The sequence below is a fragment of the Xenopus laevis genome, chromosome 9_10L (assembly GCF_017654675.1).
Source record: "Xenopus laevis strain J_2021 chromosome 9_10L, Xenopus_laevis_v10.1, whole genome shotgun sequence".
NCBI lineage: Eukaryota > Metazoa > Chordata > Amphibia > Anura > Pipidae > Xenopus > Xenopus laevis.
The window spans coordinates 28,366,353-28,387,975 of NC_054387.1; the positions used below are offsets into that span (position 1 = coordinate 28,366,353).

At 40.7% G+C, this 21,623-nt stretch overlaps 1 protein-coding gene across 3 annotated transcripts in view; it reads right to left on the reverse strand.

Moving 5' to 3' along the window:
- Nucleotides 1-14,276, reverse strand: part of LOC108700992 (E3 ubiquitin-protein ligase RNF213) — a 167,727-nt gene extending 153,451 nt beyond the window's left edge. For 2 of the 3 annotated variants that reach the window (XM_018235090.2, XM_018235088.2), the window contains exons 1-3: nucleotides 13,981-14,276; nucleotides 12,982-13,118; nucleotides 8,906-9,003 (exon numbers count right to left, since the gene is read on the reverse strand). In XM_018235090.2, coding sequence (XP_018090579.1) covers nucleotides 8,906-9,003; nucleotides 12,982-13,096 — 213 coding nt within the window. In that variant the 5' untranslated portion in view covers nucleotides 13,097-13,118; nucleotides 13,981-14,276. Of the gene's footprint in view, nucleotides 1-8,905; nucleotides 9,004-12,981; nucleotides 13,119-13,774; nucleotides 13,946-13,980 lie in introns of those variants that run through there. The other variant, XM_018235089.2, reaches the window with a different exon arrangement.
- Nucleotides 14,277-21,623: the final 7,347 nt, after the last annotated feature.

Sequence of the window (21,623 nt, forward strand, 5' to 3'; positions counted from 1 at the left end):
AGTTTACATAAAAAAAAAATCTATTTAAACCAAATATTTTTATTAAAGATGAAAGGAAAAAAGTGGTTACTCTGAGGAAGAGACTTACAAATATCTTTCAAAGAACTTAATTTAATTACCGTAAGCAGCATTGTCCAGCAAGTAATGAAATAAAATGCTTAATTAGGTTTAATATGAAATACTTTTTTAAAATCTATAACAGGCTGACACACTATACTTTTAAGATTACCAAAAAACACAATAAAGAGGTTGTCCTAGACATGTTAGGCCCTACACTGGCCAAGCTGCTTGGTATCTAACCAATCAGTCAAATAAAAGAGCAAGAGCGTTGTTAAATTTACTTCGGCCAAGTGGGTAAATGTGCAGACATGGGGCAGTAAGGTCAAAATCAATCAAACTACTACGGCTAGCTTTACAAATCAGATATACATGATTCCTATTAGAAAGTTATGGAAATGTGGGTCCATCACTTTCTGGATGCAGATACTCACTAGAAATTTACTGTGCAAAAATGTTTACCAGGCAAATGTTACCTATGTTATTACAGGTATGGAACCAGTTATCCAAAATACTAAGGACCTGGGGTTTCCGGATAACGGATCCGATACCTGTGTTACTACTACTAAATTATTGTACCATCTGTACTGTATCTGTTTGTCTGTTTTTTAAAGTGCTTAAAGGGGAAGGAAACCTAGTCGTCGCAAACCCCCCACCCCCCTCCCGTTTCGTGCCTACCCGTCCCAGTGGGCAAATGCCCCTAACTTGTTACTTACCCTTCTGCGCAGGTCCAGTCCAGGGAGTTCACCGACGACATCTTCTTCAAATCGATCTTCTTCCTGCTGTGAACGGCGTTTTGGCGCATGCGCAGTAGGATCATTTCGCCGGTACGGATCTACTGCGCATGCGCCAAAAGTCACGCGCATGCGCAGTAGATCGTACCGGCATGCGCCGTTCAAAGCAGGAAGAAGATCGCGTGGAAGAAGATTTCGTCGGTGAACTCCCTGGACTGGACCTGCGCAGAAGGGTAAGTAACAAGTTAGGGGCATTTGCCCAGCGGGACGGGTAGGCCAGGGGGGAGGAGGGTGGGGGGTTTGCGCCGACTAGGTTTCCTTCTCCTTTAAAGGAGAAGGAAAGGTTAAAACAAAGTAAGCTTTATCAGGAAGGTCTACATAAATACACCAATAAACCCTCAAAAGTAATGCTGCTCTGAGCCATCTGTCAAAAGAAACACTGCATTTCTGTCCTTCTTTTGTGTACACATGGGCTCTGGTAGAGCAGGCTTTCACAGAGAAGGGTCTGGTTTTGTGCTTGTGGTCATAGGCGGTGTTGGTGGTTTCAACAAGCCATTGTGCTATGGTCCGCTTTGTGACCGCTTGTCCTTTCGTTTTCCCTGAATGTGAGACGAGTAGACTGTTGGTACATTGGAATGATTTTGACCACTTTAAGTATATGTGGATGGCTCTCACTACATCTAGATGATGCAGGTGGCTTTCTTTTTGGTTTGCCAGTCGTGGGCAAAAAGATGGTAGAAGTATAATTTCCTGGTTTAGGTGAAAACTAGATACTATCTTGGGTAGAAACTTTGGTACAGTCCTAATTACAACCTTGTCTGTCCTGATGGAGAATTAGCCAAGGATCCTTACAAGAAAGTGCTGCTATCTCAGAGACTCTCTTTGCTGAGGTAATTGCTATCAAAAAGCCTTAAGTCAGTGATCCCCAACCAGTAGCTCGTGAGCAACATGTTGCTCCCCAACTGCTTGGATGTTGCTCCCAGTGGCCTCAAAGCAGATGCTTATTTTTGAACTCCTGGCTTGGCGGCAAGTTTTAGTTGCATAAAATGATGTACTGCCAAACAGAGTCTCCTGTAGGCTGCCAGTCCACATAGGGGCTACCATTAGTCAATCACAGTCCTTATTTTACACCAGCCAGGAACATTTTTCATGCTTCTGTTGCTCCCCAACTCTTTTTACATCTGAATGTTGCTCACGGGTGAAAAAAGTTGGGGACCCCTGCCTTAAGTGATAGCCACTTTAGATCACATGTTGACATTGGCTCAAAAGGTGGCTGTTGTAATGCGGATAGAACAAGTGGTAGGTCCCAAGAAGGTGTTGGATCCTTTATGGGTGGTCTTGCTCTGATTACACCTCTGAAGATTTGGTGGACGATGTTGTCCTCTGCCCAGCGTTTGTGTGCGAGTGCTGAGAGCAGAAACCTGTGTTTTAAGTGTCCAGAGACCTAGTCCCTTCTGGAAACCATCTGTGAGAAATTCTATCACGGCTTGTGTAGGGACTTGGTCCCAATGGATATGGCGTTGCTCGCACCAACTTATGAAGAGTCTCCATCCTCGGTGGTATGAAGAAGTGGTGTCCATCCCTCCAGTGCTAGTACGATGGCCTGCAGTTCTAGCACATTAATGGGTAGGCGGCTCTCTTGAGGTGCCCAATCCCTTGAAGGGTTTGTGACCTGTACACTGCTACCCATCCCGTGAGACTTGCGTCTGTAGTTATGATCTCCCACTGGGGTAGGGACCAGTTCCGGCCCTTTCTGAGGTTCTCTGGTGTGGTCCACCAACTGAGGCTTTCTCTTGTCGTGTCTTCCAGTGCAATTGTCTTTTGAAGGTCCTTGTGGTTCTTGTTCCATAAAGTTAGGAAATTGCGTTGAAGGGGTCTCATGGGAAACCTGGCAAAAGGAATGGCCTCCAAGGATGATACTCCGAGTCCTATTTGGGGTAGGTATTCCTCCACTGAGGTTGTTCTCATTGCTAGAAATGACTGTGTTGTTGATATCATTTTGTTGATCTTCTCTTGAGGTAAATACACCTTTTGGGTGACTGAATTGAATAGGAGTCCCAGGAACAGAATTGTTTGGTGGGGTATTAGGCTGCTTTTGCGTTTGTTGACAATCCAACCATGTTGGTCTAGTACTTGTAACCATGTGTTTGTGTCCTTGTTTGCTTGGATCTCTGAGAGAGCCGTTATCAGCAGATCGTCTAAATAGGGTATCTGTCAAACTTACCGAACCGGGAGGGACCACGGATGGGAGGAAGACAACCCTTACAGCTCCACTACCAATACACCCTCCAATGGGAACAGAGGGAGATCAGTGAAGGTGTAGTAGGGGAGCCTGGAATTTCTGGCAGGGTGCGCTGGCCTGTGAAGGAGCAGGTCTGGTGTCTGTAGGGATATAGGGAAGTGCAGGTTTAGTTGCTGAGCAGTAGGTCTAGGGAGGAAGTCGCAGGAACTAGTGCGGCAATCACCTTAGTGTTCACTGCAGGTATTGATAGAAGAGTAGTTAGCAGAATAACAATCAGCACCGACGACACTATGGCTGCTGCACTGCACTTGCTGGTTTGAGCAGGTAGCGCACGTAGATGGTAGTCACAGAAGAAGGGCTCCCAAGATGAAACTGAAGTGTAGACGAGATGGGTACTGGATTGGCAGTAGTGATAATATTCAGACGATAGACAAGAGTCAAGGCAAAAGGCGTAAACAATAACAGGCAAAGTTCGGCAACAGGTAAACAGATACAGGCAAGGTTCCAAGGGTTAACTCAGCAGCGAAGTCAGAAGGCAGGCAGGAGTTGGCAACAGGAATTCAATATATCAAGCAGAGTTCAAAGGGTTAACACGGAAGCGTAGTCAAGACAAGCAGGTTCGGCAACAGGAGTTCAAATAAATCAAGCAGGGTTCCAAGGGGTTAAGCAGGAGCGTAGTCAATAGGCAGAATCAGGGTCAAAACCAAGGTACAATAATAATCAGAGAATTTACTCACAACAGCTAGTAAAGCGATGTCCGAGCACTGGGAGAAACTCTGCGCCGAAAGAAATACCGTCGCCTGCATCAATACGCTGCGCCCAGCCATTCCCCTGCGCCGGCGTCACGACGCCCGCGCTGTGACGTCACTGGAACGCAGCGCTGGAACGCAGCGCTGGAACGCAGCGCGCCGAAGAGCCGGGTCTCCCAGAATCCCGGTAAGTACCTGACAGTATCACATGTATCCCCAGCGATCTAGGCCACGATTGGAGTTAGGACCTTGCAAAAAATGCATGGAGCAGTACAAAGTCCGAAGGGCAATGCTGTAAATTGGTAATGCCTGTCGTGGACTGCAAATTGAAGGTACCATTAAGACACCAGGTGTATCGGTATGTGCAGGCAGGCGTACTGCAAGTCTATGGAGGTCATGAAGATGTTCGGTTCCATAGCTGCTATTACTGATTCCATCTTGAACCTTTTGTTGGACACCATGTGGTTCAATGGTTTTAGATTGAGAACAGGCCTGAAAGTTCCTTTCTTCTTCCTTAGCAGGAAGAGGTTTGAGTAGAAGCCTTTGAACCTGTGGTGAAATGGGAACTCTACTATCACCTCTGTGCTGAGTAAGTTGTGAAATTCTGGGGCTGTTGTACTAGGTATGAACCTGTGAGGTGGTAAGTGGGAGGAAAAGGGAATCTTGTAGCCTTATTGAATTATGGTGAGAACCCAGGTGTCTGTTACACGTGCCTCCCATTCACCCAAATATCTGTGTAGTCTGCCCCCCACTGCCTGTCCCTTCCATCTGGAGTCAGGCTTGGTTGTTGCCGATTTGTGTTTAGTTTCTGTTGGTGCCAGGCAGGTCTGCCGCGTTTGTTACTTTGTTCATTTTGGGATGCCCTGTAGTTGGAACGAAAGGGACAAAAAGATCTGGTTTGTTGGCTCCATCCTCTCTTGCCTGAGAACCTGCTCTGGTTATCAAACCTCTGCCTTTTCCCTGTTGGCAAAAAGGTACTCTTGCCCCCGGTCACTTCAGATATGATCTGTTTGAGATCAGGCCCAAATAAGAACTCTCCTGTAAATTTGAGAGAGAAGAGTCAGAGTTTGGAGGCTGTGTCACCTGTCTAGTGACAAAGCCAGAGCGCGTCTCACAACTATAGCGTTGGTAATTGCCGTTGCTGGCAGTTTAACCATCTCAGTAGAAGCTTTTGCCAGAAATGCTAATGCCATAGCCAATCTATCCACCTCAGATTGAAGTTGTTGTTGTGAGGAAGGTCGTTGGCGTGCCAATTCGAGCACCAAATGTCTGGCCGTACGGGCTAGTCCTGCTGATGCGACTGCCATGCGCAATACAGCTGCTGAATGAACGTACGCTCTCTTAAGTGTTGACTCCATGTGGCGGTCTAGTGGGTCCTTAAAAGCGGCATCTTCCTCTGGTAGTGCTGTGTGTCTGGAGAGGCGAACTACCGGGTTCTGATTCCAAGGCCTGGGTGCTACACCTTGCATGGCTACTGGCGGTGCCTGTGATGTAGATGGAGTGCCTGACATATATGGAGTACCCATTGCAGGTGTAATAGAGTCCCTGACAAGATCTCCTGTAGGGGGGAGTATTTGGATTTAAAGGTTCCTCCTCTGACTGTTGGGGTGGTTGGGGGGGGGGGATAAGACTGGTGGCTCTTGTGGATCTGTGGTCTTAGTAGGTTTTGCAACCAGAACAGTAATTTTTTTCGGTCCTTCTGTTTACATGTTCTGCTTTCAGGAAATTTGTCCATTTTCTTGCCTTTTTTAGCTGATTGTATCTCAGCTCTTAATTCTGTGAGTGAATCTGCCCTCTCCATTATCAGTATGTGACTCACTGTACACTACACTGTGCCTGTACCTTTATTTGCTCTGAGATGTCCCTTGCTCCCTAGGGCTGCTTCTCTGGGATGATCAAGCTGTAATGGCAGCGTCTGTTGATCGTGTCACTGCTCGCCTTATCTTAGGTGACATCAGTGCGTTCCACATTGTGCTTCCCTTTATTGCGTGCAGTCTTTTGGCACGAATTGGACAAACTCGTTGGCCGTGCCAATAAAAAAGGTGAATAAAAACAAAACCCTAACGTCTGCACTGAGGGCCGACTAGGGAAAATGGGATCATCAGATGGTCAGAATTAATACATTTTGTGTTTTCACACAAATTTCTGTGCGCACCACAATTTGTTGTGTACGCTGGCCTCAAAATTTGGTTGTGTGAGCACGAGGGAACATTGGTCCCATATAGATCATCAGATTCCATTCAGGACTGGAAAGAGAAATCCCACCCAGGACTTGAAAGCAGAATCTCATCTAGGACTTTGAAAGTGCCTTAAAAAATAATGCTGTGTTGAAGGTGGCCATTTTGACCCAAGGCCCAAGGGACTCTACCTTCATGTAAAGAAGGCAGCTCCTCGGGTACCTTTAAAACGTCACCACCTAAACAAAGCCAAGTATTAAATGTTATAAAGACTCTTGCCTGCCTGTAGCATAGGAATTAGTCAAATATGTCCCCCGGGTATCAGGGGTTTTTGGGAAGGAGGCAGTGGATCAGTTTACTAGTTTTAGCCTTAAAAATTGAACATGAAGTAAAAAGGAGAAAAAGGCTGCGCCAACAATAGGATGGTATGTCCTACAGGTTCTTGCTACTGAAACTGGTAGACAAAAGAAAGCAGAAGCTGACTTTCAGCTGCTGAAGGGCCATTAAAAGACAAATGTACAGTCCTTATGTCTGGAAATGTTGTGAGAAATAAGACAGGTCATAGTCCTGTTAACAAAGTCAGGGTATGGGCTATTATTATACCACCTAAATGGTTACAGTGAAAATGTTCTCAGATCAGATAGTGAGGAAGAGGATTTTGTTATTGGTTTAACGGATGATGAAGAGCAGGTGGAGATGAAGCATGCCAGGCCTATTACCAAGCATAAGACAAGGCAACGTAGTAAAGAGTATATGGCTGGTGGTGATGTTCATTATAGCAACTCTAAACATGTAGATGTGGTGGAGTTGAGAGAGTATACACAGATTGAACTAACTGATCTAGCTAAACAGTACTGGCAAAAGACTGGTAAACCTCTACTGACGTGAGTTCTCAGACTATGGGATGAGGGGACAGACAATGTACTTTTGTCAGGTAAAGAAAAGGCAAATATAGGTGTTTTAACTACAGACTGGCAGCTCAGACAAGCAATAAGAAAGGCCACAGAGTTTACTTTGAATTTTTCATTATTACATCTTGTTTGAGATGGAATAGTTCATTGGCTATTTGGAAAGATCTAGCCTTGTCAAATTATGGGGGAAGGTATTTCTAGGGATAAATGAGCCACAAAATCTAAGAAAGCTAAACTAAGAGAGTTTAGGTGCTATATCTGTTATAAAATTGGGCACATAGCAAAGAATTGCGCAGAGTTTAAATAGTACAGAATCACTTCCTCACATAAAGGGGAAGGGGTAAATCAAAATTCCCAAAGGTCGGAGAAGAAAACAGTTTTAGTAAATTTAGCATTGTGTGCATTGTTTTGTATTATAAGCCATAGTGTGTGGGTGTTTATTTCCTTGAAATATTACTGAAATTTCTTAAATTAGTATGTAATAGAATGGCTAATTCTAAGCAACTTTTCAATTGATCTTTATTATTTATCTTTTATAGTTTTCCAATTATTTGCCATCTTCTAACTGTTTCCTGTTTTCAAATGGGGGTCACTGACCCCATAAAAAATAAATGCTCTGTAAGGCTACACATTTATTGTTACTACTACTTCTTTATTGCTCATATTTCTATTTAGGCCCTCTCCTATTCATATTACAGTCTCTTATACAAATCAATGCATGGTTGCTAGGGTAATTTGTACCCTAGCAACCACCATGCTGAAATTGCACACTGTAGCGGCTGAATAAAAAGCAAAATAAATAAAAAATAAAAAAAATAAAACAATGAAAACCAATTGCAAATTGTCTCAGAATATCATTCTTTGCGTCATACTTAAAGTTCATTTAAAAGTGAAAAATCCCTTTAATAGTGCCATTAGCACTATAACAGAATAGGGTAAACTACACAAAACATATTTGCTGGAAATACCAAACATGGCAGGAGTTAGACTAAAAAAAATATGTGAAATGTGAACCTAAAACATAACAGAAAGTAACAGCATTATTAAAGGCTGTGTAAAAACCTAAATGGAATTATAATGAAAGACAAGTTATTATGTGATAAAAGCACCCTGTTAAATAGGACTATGAAGATTTTCATTCATCCTGGTCATGGTATATCTAGTATAGGTCAATCTAAAAACAACTGGACTTGCTGAGTAATCAATGAAGACGTTTCACTACTCATCTGAGCAGCTTCTTCAGTTCAACTGACTGGTGTGGGAAGTTTTCGGCATATACTCTACAGGGCAAAACTCAGCTGTCTTCCTACACTTAAAAGACAAGGGACACTCCTTTGAAGATAGCAAGGTCCAAATCTTGGATAAAGAAGACTGCTGGTTTGAACAAGGCGTGAAAGAAGCGATTCATGTCAATGTGGAGAGACCATCCCTGAACAGAGGCGGGGGCCTTCGACACCACCGGTCTGCTACATACAATGCTGTTCTAACATCTGTACCCCGGCGGATTCAGAACACTTCACACGTCTATTCATGAAACTCTCACAACACCTGTATCTAGGAGTTGCATGACACATTGGATAATCCTATCACAACTACACAGAATCAACACCTCTGTGAATTTCATCAGATGTCACCTCTTTGAAGAGTTACAATGTGCCATTGTAAATGGATTAGTGGAAGAGTTTATATGTCGAAAACTTCCCACACCAGTCAGTTGAACTGAAGAAGCTGCTCGGATGAGTAGTGAAACGTCTTCATTGATTACTCAGCAAGTCCAGTTGTTTTTAGATTGACCTATACTAGATACACCCTGTTAAACTTATATTGCTTATTCCAGTCGAGGTCTAGCCAATGGTTAATTCTAATACTTGAAATTCACATATCAAGTATTGACTTTTCATTTTACAAATGGCAACAGTATATAATGATATTCTATTACAACACAGAGCAGTTTACTTTGTTTACTTATGATTTACAAAGCTGTTTGTTTTTTATTGAGTGTGTATTATGAAAATAAAGAAATACAAATTCTTACTTTTTTGGATTTTTGCATTGATAAATCCTCCAGTGACGAAGGTTCATCTACATCTTCTAAGATTAATTCTTTTCCAGGTTCCAGTTCCATGACAGCCCCTGTAAAAGTCAGATTCCAGTAAAACAAAAACATAATCTGCTTCCTCAGACTATACAGATAAAGGGTCACAATAATTTCTCAAAAAAGGCCATCCTTACTTGGCCTGTTTCAAAAGCTTTGCTGCATCTTTAAATAGCCCAATAAATATCCAGACACTGACTGACATAATGGGGTTACCAAGTTAGAAAAAGCTAGCAGGTTTGCAAATACGCTAAATGACAGGTAGTTCAGGAACTTACTAGGAAAGATTCTCTTTTAGATCTGGTAATGACTACAGGAGACCAGAAAACACATGGTGGAAAATCAGGGAACAGAATTATGCATTATATATTGTTGGGACCCCAAAACATTATAAAATGAGAGAAAATCTAAAATCTGGGGATGTAAAATTGAGGTTTAACAGTAATAGAAAAGTAATCCTTAGCATTTGCATGGGTAAGGATTTGGGGATTAGTTAACATATCATGGTTTCCTTTAAAATTATGTTGCAGAGACTTTATAAGGGAATAACTGTAACACAACATTTTATACACCCAAATAGGATTAAACAGAAGTTGAATGGAATGTATTTAAAATGCTGCTTAATAAATAGATATGTACACATACATTTCCCCTTGTAAGCAAAGAAAGACATCACAAAGCAAAATCTTTACGTGTTAAGGCATTCAAGTTTGCTGGGACAGCTGAAACGTTTATACGGTACAAAGAGTCCAATAAAGCATGCATAAAGCTATCAGACAAGCTAAAATAATGGTTGCCATAATTTTATGGCTTGCACTGCACTGGGAGCTCCCTCCTGGTGAAGGCAGAATAGCACTCGAAGATTGTTCTTTTGACCAATAACTTCTCCCAACCAGGAGGCAGGCTTTATTAGCCCACCCCAAAACTGCTTTAAAAGAATGCTGTAATTTGTTATTCATATGCAGAAAGGAACCAGTTGCCTTAATGTATGTAACTGAATGCTTATTTGTAACTTTTTCAAATAGTAGATGTTCTCATGCATTAGAAAAGCAAAGATTCTGTTGTTATATATATATATATATATATATATATAAATAAACACCATAAGTACAAGCTGCACACCTCGAGTGTAACTAAAGAGACCTGGGTGCTCAAGTAAATTTTGTAAATATAGAGTCTCAAGTACTGGAACTCACAGGATTTTCACAAAAAAGGAGGAAAAAGGTTATCTCATGAATAAAGATGATGGTTTATTAAGCCAACGTTTCGGTTCTATATATATATATTTTATTTTTGGGTGATCAAATTGGGTGACCGTTTCTGTTGTAATAGAAACAGCTGGTATATAAAATATTTAATCATATAATTATATATAATAAAGTGAAATAAACTGTTAAAGGGGACTTTAACAGTCACATTATCACACTCATCCAATTCTCCCCAGTGGCATCCTGATTTGTAAAAATTACAATATAACCTTTTATTGTTGCTTGATTAAAAAGATCTCCAAGTGCATAAATTAAAGAACACATACTATACACTATAGATTTTTTAAAAAACATATACGATAATGGCATATTTGGCCTTTATATCAATTCATAACTCTATAGTAATTCATATCTTTGATTAGTGTTTTATGTAACGTTCGATTCCTGGAACCTCCTGAATTAACAGACCCCCAGGAGCTGATAACCAACACCTCATCGGGCACAACAACCACTAAAGTCTGTCTGTTCCCTAATTTTCTCACAATGGGTTGAGCAATAAGGTATGGTCAATGACATGCCTCCAAACACAAGAGAAAGGAGGGTCCAATGGCTAAATACTTTATCAAGATTTGGGATGCTATATGCTATTTCTGAACACCGTTTAAACCCCTATACTGCCTTCTCAAAGGTAGAAGAAATTACAGATTTCCCACCCCCTATGCTATGGTTCATTCATATTCCAAGAGATTAGGGGAGGAGCTAGTGGCATTTTCAACAAATCCTGTGCTCGTTGATTATAATCACCTAGCAGAAAAGGCTTAATTTGCATTCGCAAAGACCATTATACTAATATCATTAGCACTCATCCAATGGTAAAGGAAAGACAGTGAGCAAGGTACTCATTGCAGCATACTTTGATGTTTCATATTTTTACAACACTGACAAGAAAGAAATTCTCTTTAATAATTTTAGGATTCTTGTTTTTATTAGCATGTGTTTCTGTTTTTCAATTTATGTACTTGTGAATGTTTTTAATCACACGATAATAAAGGTTATGTTTTAATTCCTACTAATCAACATGCCACTGAGGAATTTGATGAGAATGATGATGTGTCCTAAAGTATAGTTTCTTTAATTTTTATTTACAGTATACAAATTATCTATTACTACAGGTATAGGACCTGTTATCCAGAGTGCTCGGGACCTGGGGCTTTCTGGATAATGGATCTTTCCGTAATTGGATCTTCAAACCTTAAGTCTACTAGAGAACCACGTAAACATGAAATAAACCTATTACACTGGTTTTGTTTCCAAAAAGGATTAATTATATCTTATTTTGGATCAAGTACAAGGTACTGTTTTATTATTACAGAGAAAAGGAAATAATTTTTAAAAAATTGGATTATTTTATTATAATGGAGACTATGAAAGATGGCCTTTTCGTAATTCAGAATTTTCTGTATAATAGGTTTCCAATTAACGTATCCCATACCTATATATATATATTTATTTTATTTTTTTCTTTATGTGGCCCAACCCCAGCCTGGGGCCAATGTATGAAATACATATTTAGCCCTGTGTGTCAGGTTTTTTTTCATTCTTTTTTTAAGAAAAAATCATGTTGCTGCTACAAAACATACACATCAGGCCCTAGCCTCACATGAAAATATAGCGCCCTATAGATCTTCTACGGTCCCTGCCCAAATTTCAAATGAAGAGTGGGCGTGTCCTAACAGTCCCAGCCAGACCTGGGATTTTCAGGATAACTGATCTTTCCGTAATTTGGATCTTCAAAGCTTAAGTCTACTAGAAAACCATGTAAACCATGTAAACATTAAATAGACCCATTAAACTGGTTTCCAATAAGGATTAATTATATCTTATTTTGGATCAAGTACAAGGTACTGTTTTATCATTACAGAGAAAAAGGAAATAATTTTAAAAAATTTCGATTATTTTATTATAATTATAATTTTATTATAAAGGAATCTATGGGAGATGGCCTTTTCATAATTCGGGGCTTTCTGGATAACGGGTTTCCGGATAACGGATCCCATACCTGTATATCTATTACTATATTTGAACCTGCTTCATGGTTCAATGTTACCCCTACATCTTACCTCAGGGCTGCAAAATTCATTCAACTTGGTTTAGAGAATTTTCTTTAGGTGGCCCAACCCCAGCCTAGGGCCAGTGTATGAAATCCATATTTAGCCCTGCGTGTCAGGTTTTTTTACATTCTTTTTTAATAAAGAATCATGTCACTGCTACAAAACATACACATCAGACCCTAGCCTCATATGGAAATATCAGTGGAGCTCCCTATAGATATGCTACTGTCCCTATCCGAATTTCAAATGAAGAGTGGGCATGTCCTAACAGTCCCTGCCAGAAGCACAGCAGGAGGGGGACAGCCAATTACAGCTCTGAGGTCACACAAGCAAAGACAGGCTTCAGTTCTCTATCAGGTCAGCCTAGCTGATGATTGGTTCCTATCGTTCAATTCAGTGTGCTGAGTGCCACCGCCTCCCCTCCACAGCCTGGAAAAGGAGGCAGCAGGAAATGAAAGAGATGGGTGGGACTAGTAGGGTTTTTGGCACATTCTAGTTTTTACATAATATGTCTACTTTAACAGATAGGAATATATTACCTCTTTATCACTACTATACAGCAAACGGCTCTGCCTCCAAAGGATCTCACCTGAAGTCACTTCTGACCCCTGGAATACATTCTTAGGCACTGTATACTTATTCACCACATTCATTTATTTTCAGTTTACGGACACAAGCGTACTTAAATAGTCTTTACCTTGGTTTGCTGTTTCAGTATCCGTTGAAACTACGGGACCCATGGGATGTGCACAGTTGCTGCAGAATTTTGGTGCCACCTCAAGAGACTCATGATTACATTTCACACACCTCATTTTCGATGATTAAAGCACCAGCCTATAAAAGAGTTAACTGTCACTAGACATTTTCTTAAAAATAAATTATTCACCACAGTTCTTCATAGGCAGCATTCAACATTTACAATAAACCTCTCTGTAAACGATTTTCAGATGCATACTGGTGTCAAAAGTTGACAACTAAGTAAGATTTTCACCCTTCGATAAACATGCCCTGGAAAGTTTAAATGCTAGTGAATCCCCTCAGAGGAAGAAGGGCCTTGTATCTCTGAAAATATACAACCAACAAAAAGCTGGCTTACATTTTCACAGAGAATAATAAGGAACTATTTTTTTTTTCAATGAAAGAGTAAACTCTCACTAATTCCACAATATACGATTTTTAAACCAAAATAATCGCAAGCGTTTTTCGTGATTGTCCCTGGAATAGATTCCAGTTTCACTTTGCAGAAACGCGGAAAGGCTCATTCCACCCCACGGGAGTGATACCGGGTTCTAAACTGGTGTCAGGTACGTGATAGGGAGCCAAGTTCGTGAATAAGGACAAAATTGATTAACGGGGCTCAAATATTAAAAAATAGCAGGAAGCCGCTTACGGAGTCTGCCGCTCGGAACAACGCACTTCCGCCTCGGATATATAATAGCAAAAATATAAACAAGACTAAAACGAATGCGTCAGTATGAGACGAAGCTCACCTGTCAGGTAAAAGGCCTTCCTTCTATTCAGCTCCATGAAAAAGACACTAGACCGCGCTAGTTCTTCTCAGCCTGACATAATGTATAACACTACAACTCCCTGTAGGCAACGCGGCAGACAAAAGTGATCGCATGCAGGCACCGCTGAGATGGATTGCGGTTGCGGCTCTATATTGGCTTTGTATTAGTACAGACAGGGAACTCACCTGTGGGGCTGTGCCCGGGATCATATAGTGTCTGAGCTCCGTTAGTGCTGCTGTATGCGCCAGTCACTGTGCCTCTTCCTCCAGTACCTTCCCTTTTTACTCACTTTAAAGTTTCGTTTTCTCCAGTCTTTAGTCTCTTTCTGTTTCATTTTATCATTTTTTGCTGCTTGCTCCACCCATCACTGTCCGGCAATGGTGGGGGTTTCCCTTCATTCCTATTCCTCTGGCCAGTTTTCCTGTATTACCAGTTTTTTATTTTCAGCCAATATTCCCGTGCTTTATATACTTGTGTTACTTTAGATAATTCATTAGTATTCTATTTTCTCTGTAATAATAAAACAGTCCTCTGTACTTGATTCTAAAAGATAATTAATCCTTTTTGGAGGAAAAACAGTCCTGCTTGGTTTAATTAATGTTTAATTGATTCTTTAGTAGACTGATGTTACAGTCAGGGGGGCACAGGGGGTACTGCTAAAGGGTGGGCCGGCTGTGCTGCACTTTTTGAAATAGCCAGGCCCCCTTAGGGTTGCCACCTGACCGGTATTTTACCGGCATGGCCGGTAAAAATGATGGTTGATCCCAATGTTATTTATAGGGAAAAAACACTAAAAATATAGGAAGGCTGGTATTTTTTTTTTCCAATAAAGTTGGCAACCCTAGCCCCCCTTGGACAGTGCCGAAACCTTGCCTACCCCACTGAAGCCATGAAAGGAGCCAAAGTTGAAGTCCCGAAGCGTCGAAAAGATCCAAAGCCACTAAAGAAGTCGAAGTCCTGAAGCTGCAAAAAGACCCGAAGCTACGAAAGCAGCCGAAGTTGAAGTCCTGAAGCCATGAGTTCAGCTCTACTGAACACCAATGAGTTTTTTTTTTATGTTACTAAACCCCTGGCCAACAATGTATTATTTTAATACTCTTTAGGCCCCTGCCACCAATGTTTTTTTTAAAAATATTCTCTGGGGCCCCAATGTTTCTTTTTAACTTGTAAGGGGGGCCAAAGTTTTTTTTCTCAAAAACTTTTATGGGGGGCCCTGTCGCCAATATTTTTTTTTAACTTATGGGGGGGGCCCTGACCACCAATGATTTTTTAAAAACTTTTATGGGGGGGCCCTGGCGCGTATGTTTTTTTTTTTTTACTTTTATGGGGGGCCCTGGTGCCAATGATTTTTTTAACTTATAGGGGGTCCCTGGTCACCAATTATTTTTTTTAACTTGTAGGGGGGCCCTGACCACCAATGTTTTTTTTAAAAAACTTATGGGGGCCCCATAAATTATAAGTTAATGTAACTTATAATGGGGCCCTCACCATCAATAGCTTTTTATACCGTTTTTAGCGTTGATGTCTGTGTGGTCTTTTAACTATGGTGTGGGTGGGATCGGGGTATGGGCGGGGCCAAGGGGGCCCAGAAAATTTTGTTATACGGGCGGCCCTGCCTAGGCGGGTCCAATCGGGCAAAATCGTGCCCGACCTGGACCCTCAGACCTGCAAGCTGACCCGCACCTGCCAACCACTATGCCCCTCCACCCAGGCCCACTACCCAACCCCCAAACAGCTTGCTTACCCCCTTGTTCCGGCACCTGAGAAATCCTGATGTGATGTCACTTTTACCCAGATTTTACATCGCACAATACCCTATTCCGCTACCACAAACTCGGGGGGGGACCACTCCTGCAACATAGCCAGGTACCCAGACGGGTTACCAGTAGATTACACGCACAATCAGGATTGCAGACATTTCTGCCCAAAACCCGACCACCTTGCGAGTATTCCGCGGGCAGTGTTAGCATCACAGGGCCCCGTACAACATAATCATCTGGGCCCCCCATCCTAAAAGTTATTAAACAAACCACACATTAGTGGCCAGTGTTTAAAAAAAAAAAAAAAAGCACAGATAGTAAGATTCAGAAATATTCACACAATGCTAAGTAGGCCAATTTTATTTATGTTATACACCAACTTTTTTAAAATAATTTCTACTAAAATACAATTGTGTAGGATTAGCTTTTACTAACAATCCATTTTATGTTGATAACTTTAATAACTCTGTGGTCGGGCCCCCACTGCTATCGGGGAGATGCAGAATCGGGTAGGGTGGGTGGAGCCTGCACATGGTCAAAGTGAAATTCGTATGCACTCCCTGGCCTTTCCGTGATGCAATTATCTGGTGCTTGTTTGACACAATAAATCCATAGGGGTCTATCCCCTTTTGCATTCATCACAAAAATGCATACTGAAATAAGAAACTTTCTTAATACAATCAATTAAATATAAGGGGGCTCCTTTGCCTAGAAGATGAATTAGAGCACAGAATAAATAGATACTTTTGTAACAATTTAACATAAGCAAAGAAGCAATTGTAACTATTTAAAATAAGCAGGTCTCTTGGAGAAACTGTGACTTGCAGCTTAAAGGGTAATTCACCTTCTTTAGCAAAACTGTAATAACACATAAAAATCACAGAAATGTGTTCAAACTTTTATAACCTGCCAATTTTTTTAAAATGGACATGGTAATTAGGGGGTGGTCACAAAATGGGCATGGTTAAATCTTTTTGTCCCTCTTTCTATTTCCAAAATGTTGGGAGGTATGTAGTAAGCAGTGTCAGTCAGCAGACTGCCAGCAAGATATTCTCCTGTACAAAAGTGGTATAAATTTAAGGGAGCAGTAGAGTATGTGTGTAGTTTTGGTTTCCAGGTGCCAAAGGATTATTATTAAAATAGAGAATAGTCAGAGAAAAACGATTTAGCTCATGAAAGTTCTCAGTTATGTCTCAGGATGGCTGGGATCACTTATACTGGAGAAGAGGCACTTTAGGGAAGATGTAATTATGTATAAACATATACATATATATGAAAAATATATGCTCCTAACTGCTCTTGAGAGTGTATTCCCATTCATTCTCTACAGTCTTTACATTAAACTAAATTCTATAATAGTAAGGACTTCTATTACACTACTGCTGTCAATGTGCTAAATATACAAGCGGACCAACAAATAATCTTTGATGCTTTATTCAACCAGTTGATTCTTCCTATGAACATGCTGGAATTCATTTAGCTTAGAAAAAAGGTGATTCCATCTTAAAATGCAAAGTGTTTTTTTTACTGTGAGAACTGTGAAGTTGTGGCATTATTTCCCAGAAGCAGTTGTATTGGCAAATACATTAGATTGCTTCTAAATAGGGTTGGAAGTTTTTTAGATAGATAGGGCAGGCACCTGAAAGTGCAATCTTCCAAAGCAGACATGTAATTGTAATTTTTATTTTTGTACAGACAAGGCAGCCTTACGTGTTGTTTGTTGGAAATATATATATATATATATATATATATATATATATATATATATATATCCAGAATCTCGTTATCACGAAAGCTCTGAATTACAGAAATAGATTTAATTTTATCCAAATAATCCACATTTTTAAGTATGATTTCCTTTTTCTTTGTAATAATAAAACAGTACCTTGTACTTGATCCTAACTAAGATATCATTAATTCTTATTGGAAGTATAAGGTCTCACACCTGTAGTATAAAAACAGCTGCAAGGTTTTCTTCACAACCAAGGACCCAGAGCTAGGGATGGGCGAATTTTTTCGCTTTGTTTCGCTGCGGAAATGACGCCCATAGAATGGCGTTGTGCGTCAAAAAAAAAGATGCGCTTCAAAAAAAATTTCGGCACGCAAATTTTTGGCGAACCAAAACGTGTCAAATTCGCCCATCCCTACCCGAGCAACCAATAAGCAGGTGGCAGTTATGTGTTTTTGTATTTATCAAACTTCCCCAAAAAAAGCAAACCATATAAAAAAGTTTCCTGTAAAAAATGCTAAATGTTAAAATAAAATATATTACCTTATGCTAAAAGAAAAAAAAAGCTTTTTATTTTAGTAAATGAGAGAGCTTCTGTGCATGTAGGTCCCTAGGTCCCTTATATTTCAACCTGTTTATTAATGACCTGGAGGTGGGCATTGAAAGTACTGTTTCTATTTTTGCAGATGATACTAAATTGTGCAGAACTATAGGTTCCATGAAGGATGCTGCCACTTTGCTGAGTGATTTGTCTAAGATGGGAAACTGGGTAGCAAACTGGAAAATGAGGTTCAATGTTGATAAATGCAAGGTTATGCACTTTGGCAAAAATAATATAAATGCAAGTTATACACTAAATAGCAGTGTGTTGGGAGTTTCCTTAAATGAGAAGGATCTTGGGGTTTTTTGTAGATAACATGTTGTCTAATTCTGGGCAGTGTCATTCTGTGGCTACTAAAGCAAATAAAGTTCTGTCTTGCATAAAAAAGGGCATTAACTTAAGGGTTGAAAACATAATTATACCTATATATATATATATATGGAAAGTATGGAGGGGTGTGTGTATGGATGCTGGGTTTTCATTTGGAGGGGTTGAACTTTTTGTCTTTTTTTCAACCCGATTTAACTACCGGTATGTAACTAAGTGATAAAGTGTTGGTTTCCTCTCAACTTCTAACATATCCAATATAATTCACACACCATATAATCATTTGGCTTAGCACACAGACATTTTTAATCATCTTGAGGCGAGCCACAACCATAAATACTCCCCTAGGCTGAAGGTCACTTTTGTTTGAATAGAAACTGCTCATTGGCAGGTACCTGTGTCAGTAGGCAATATCATTCAGATGGTTGTTGACTCTTTGCACTAGCCCCTGCAAATATCTAAAAATATAACATCATGCACAGATATAACCCATAAACACAGAGTCCTGCATATCTATGTATTGTAACATACTAACATTGTCAGCAAATTCTTCTTGTGTTGCACAAGATTGATAGGGCCAAGGTATTAATAGTTATCTTTCTGTTTTAGATACAGTACAGATAAGGTTTACATTACGTCTGCAGTTGACAACAGTTCTGCTTCAGTGTAGTACGTATGTTCATGAATAGACTGACAGTACCTAAAGCCTTATTTTTAAACATATTAGAACTATATTTAAAGAATACTGCTTAAAGGGGACCTGTCACCCAGACATAAAAAGCTATATAGTAAAAGTATTTTTCAAATTAAACATGAAACCCAAATTCTTTTTTTTATTATTAAAACATCCATACCTTTTATGGAATGTTTGGCCTTCCCCATTTTGTAGTAGTTACAAAGTTAACTCAGGTTGAAAAAGGACAAAGTCCATCAAGTTCAACTCCTCCAAATGAAAACCCAGCATCAATACATACACCCTCCCTACTTTCACATAAATTATATATACCTATATCTATACTAACTAAAGAGTTTACTATTACAATAGCCTTTGATATTATGTCTGTCCAAGAAATCATCCAAGCCACTTTTAAAGGCATTAACAGAATCAGCCATCACATCACCCGGCAGTGCATTCCACAACCTCACTGTCCTTACTGTGAAGAACCACCTACGTTGCTTGAAATAAAAGTGCTTTTCTTCTAGTCTAAAGGGGTGGCCTCTGGTACGGTGATGCTATTTGTCTATAATGTCTTCTAATGTACTTGTAAAGTGTAATCATGTCCCCTCGCAAGCACCTTTTTCCCAGAGAAAACAACCCCAACCTTCAGGCCCGGATTTGTGGCAAGGCCACATAGGAAATTTTAGGGGCGGCATGACGCCCAGCCGCATCCTTAGACACACTGGGAACGCGAAGCTCCCCAATGCTCCTGTGTCTTAGAGCGCTGCGGCCGGCCCTAGGACCCAGCGGCACGTCTCTGCACTCTCTCCAGCTCATTTATATCCTCTTAAAGGAGAATTCAAGCCCCTAATTTGCATCCCCCTTCCCCCCTACCCTAAATAGGCCCCCCTCCCACCTCCCCCCTGGTCTACCTGGCACCCTGGGCAAATGCCCCTAACTTTCTACTTACCCCTCCTTGCAGGTCCTGTCCAGTGGCATTCAAAACAGCCATCTTGTCTCCTTCAGTCTTCTTCCTGTAGTGAGCGGCATTTTCGGGCGCATGTGCCGTTGGAGGAATCTTCCGTTGCTGAGCTACTGCGCATGTGCCGAAAATCGCGATATTTCCAATTTTTTTTATCGAAAATTTAGTGACTTTCGACTTACACCAAGTGGCAGATCATTTCACTAATGTGCCCAAAAATGACTGCTATGGCTACGCGATTCCTGTAATTTAATTTTAATGGTTGAAAGAATGTCAGGCTGAACGGTTGGACCCTCACATTTTCACCTCACCAAATCTGGCCCTTGTTGCAAAAAGTTTGGACACCACTGCACTAAGCGATGTGCGAATTTTTTCTCTGAGTTTCGCCATGGAAATGACGCCCATAGACTCCAATGGGAGAAAAAAAATGTTGAGCAGCAAAAAAAATTTGCCACACATCAAAAAAAAAAATTGTTGCCCATAGACTTTAATGCACTTAAGCAAATTTTTGGCAAAGCAAAATGGGTCAAATTCACCCATCCCTAATGCGAACACCAGATTTTTCTCCATTATTTTACATTGTTTCTGCTTGAATTTACATAAAAAAAAAATGCATACAAATTTTACACTGTTTTCTACACGGCCAGACCTCTGCCTCTGCCTGCCCCATACAAAAAACATTTGCGCGTGGTTAGGGTTTATCGGTTCCTTACATTCTCCCCACCCGCAACACAGCTGCTCCTTTTATAGATTTGCACCTGCCTCTTTCGTGATGTCACTGCAGGGCGGGCACGGGTCCTGAAATGGAGGGGCCAGGTGTGGGTTGAGTGAGGGCAGGTTAGGGTCGGGTGAGGCCAGGTTAGGTTCAGGTGTGGGTCCTAAAAATCTGGACCCGCACATCACTAGTGTGTGCTAGCTGTTTTTTACACAACATAAGATATATATGCGGATATTCCACTTTTATTCCACTCCCCCAGGATCCTCTTTATTCCGTCTGTGTTTAAAAGGACAAAAGGCGGCATACCTAAAGAGTCTTTTCCCAAGTTACAGACTGCTGTCTTCTCCTGGATGTCACAGCATCACCTGAAACGGAATCTTTCTAAAACAGAACTTATATTTTCTTTAAGATCTTCCCCTGTCCCTCAGATATAACTCACAGTTAACAACACCGCCTTTCATTCCACCACACTCCCTAGGAGTTATCTTAGACTGACAATTGTCTTTTTCACCACACATCCAAACACTTGCAAAATCTTGTTATATTCAGCTGCGCAACATTGCCCAAATAAAGGCAATTGCCCCACATTTCCCTATGCCGGTTCAGACTCAACCAAAACACTTATTTCCTGCCTTACTGCAACCTACTCCTTGCAAGTATTCCAACAAGTCACCTTTCACAACTCCAATCTGTTCTAAACACTGCGTAACTTGTCAGCACTATATATAAATATATGATGATGTTCCAAAGTATTGGGTTCATTATACTGTAGTCTAGCATTAGATGGTAACTGATGCACCATGCAAAATGTTTGCAAATGCAAGGAGTCTGACTAGTAAAATGGGATAGCTGGAGGTGCTGGCGTTGGAGAGAAAACATGATGTGGTTGGTGTGGACGAAACATGGCTGAATGAGTCGCATGACTGGGCAGTTAATATCAGCAGCTATAGAAAAGGAGGAGCGGTATGTGTGTTTGTTAGGCAGGATTTAAAAGCTTATATAGGAGGAGGTTATGTTAGAAAATTAGGGGGCAGAAGTCTTATTAGTGGAGTT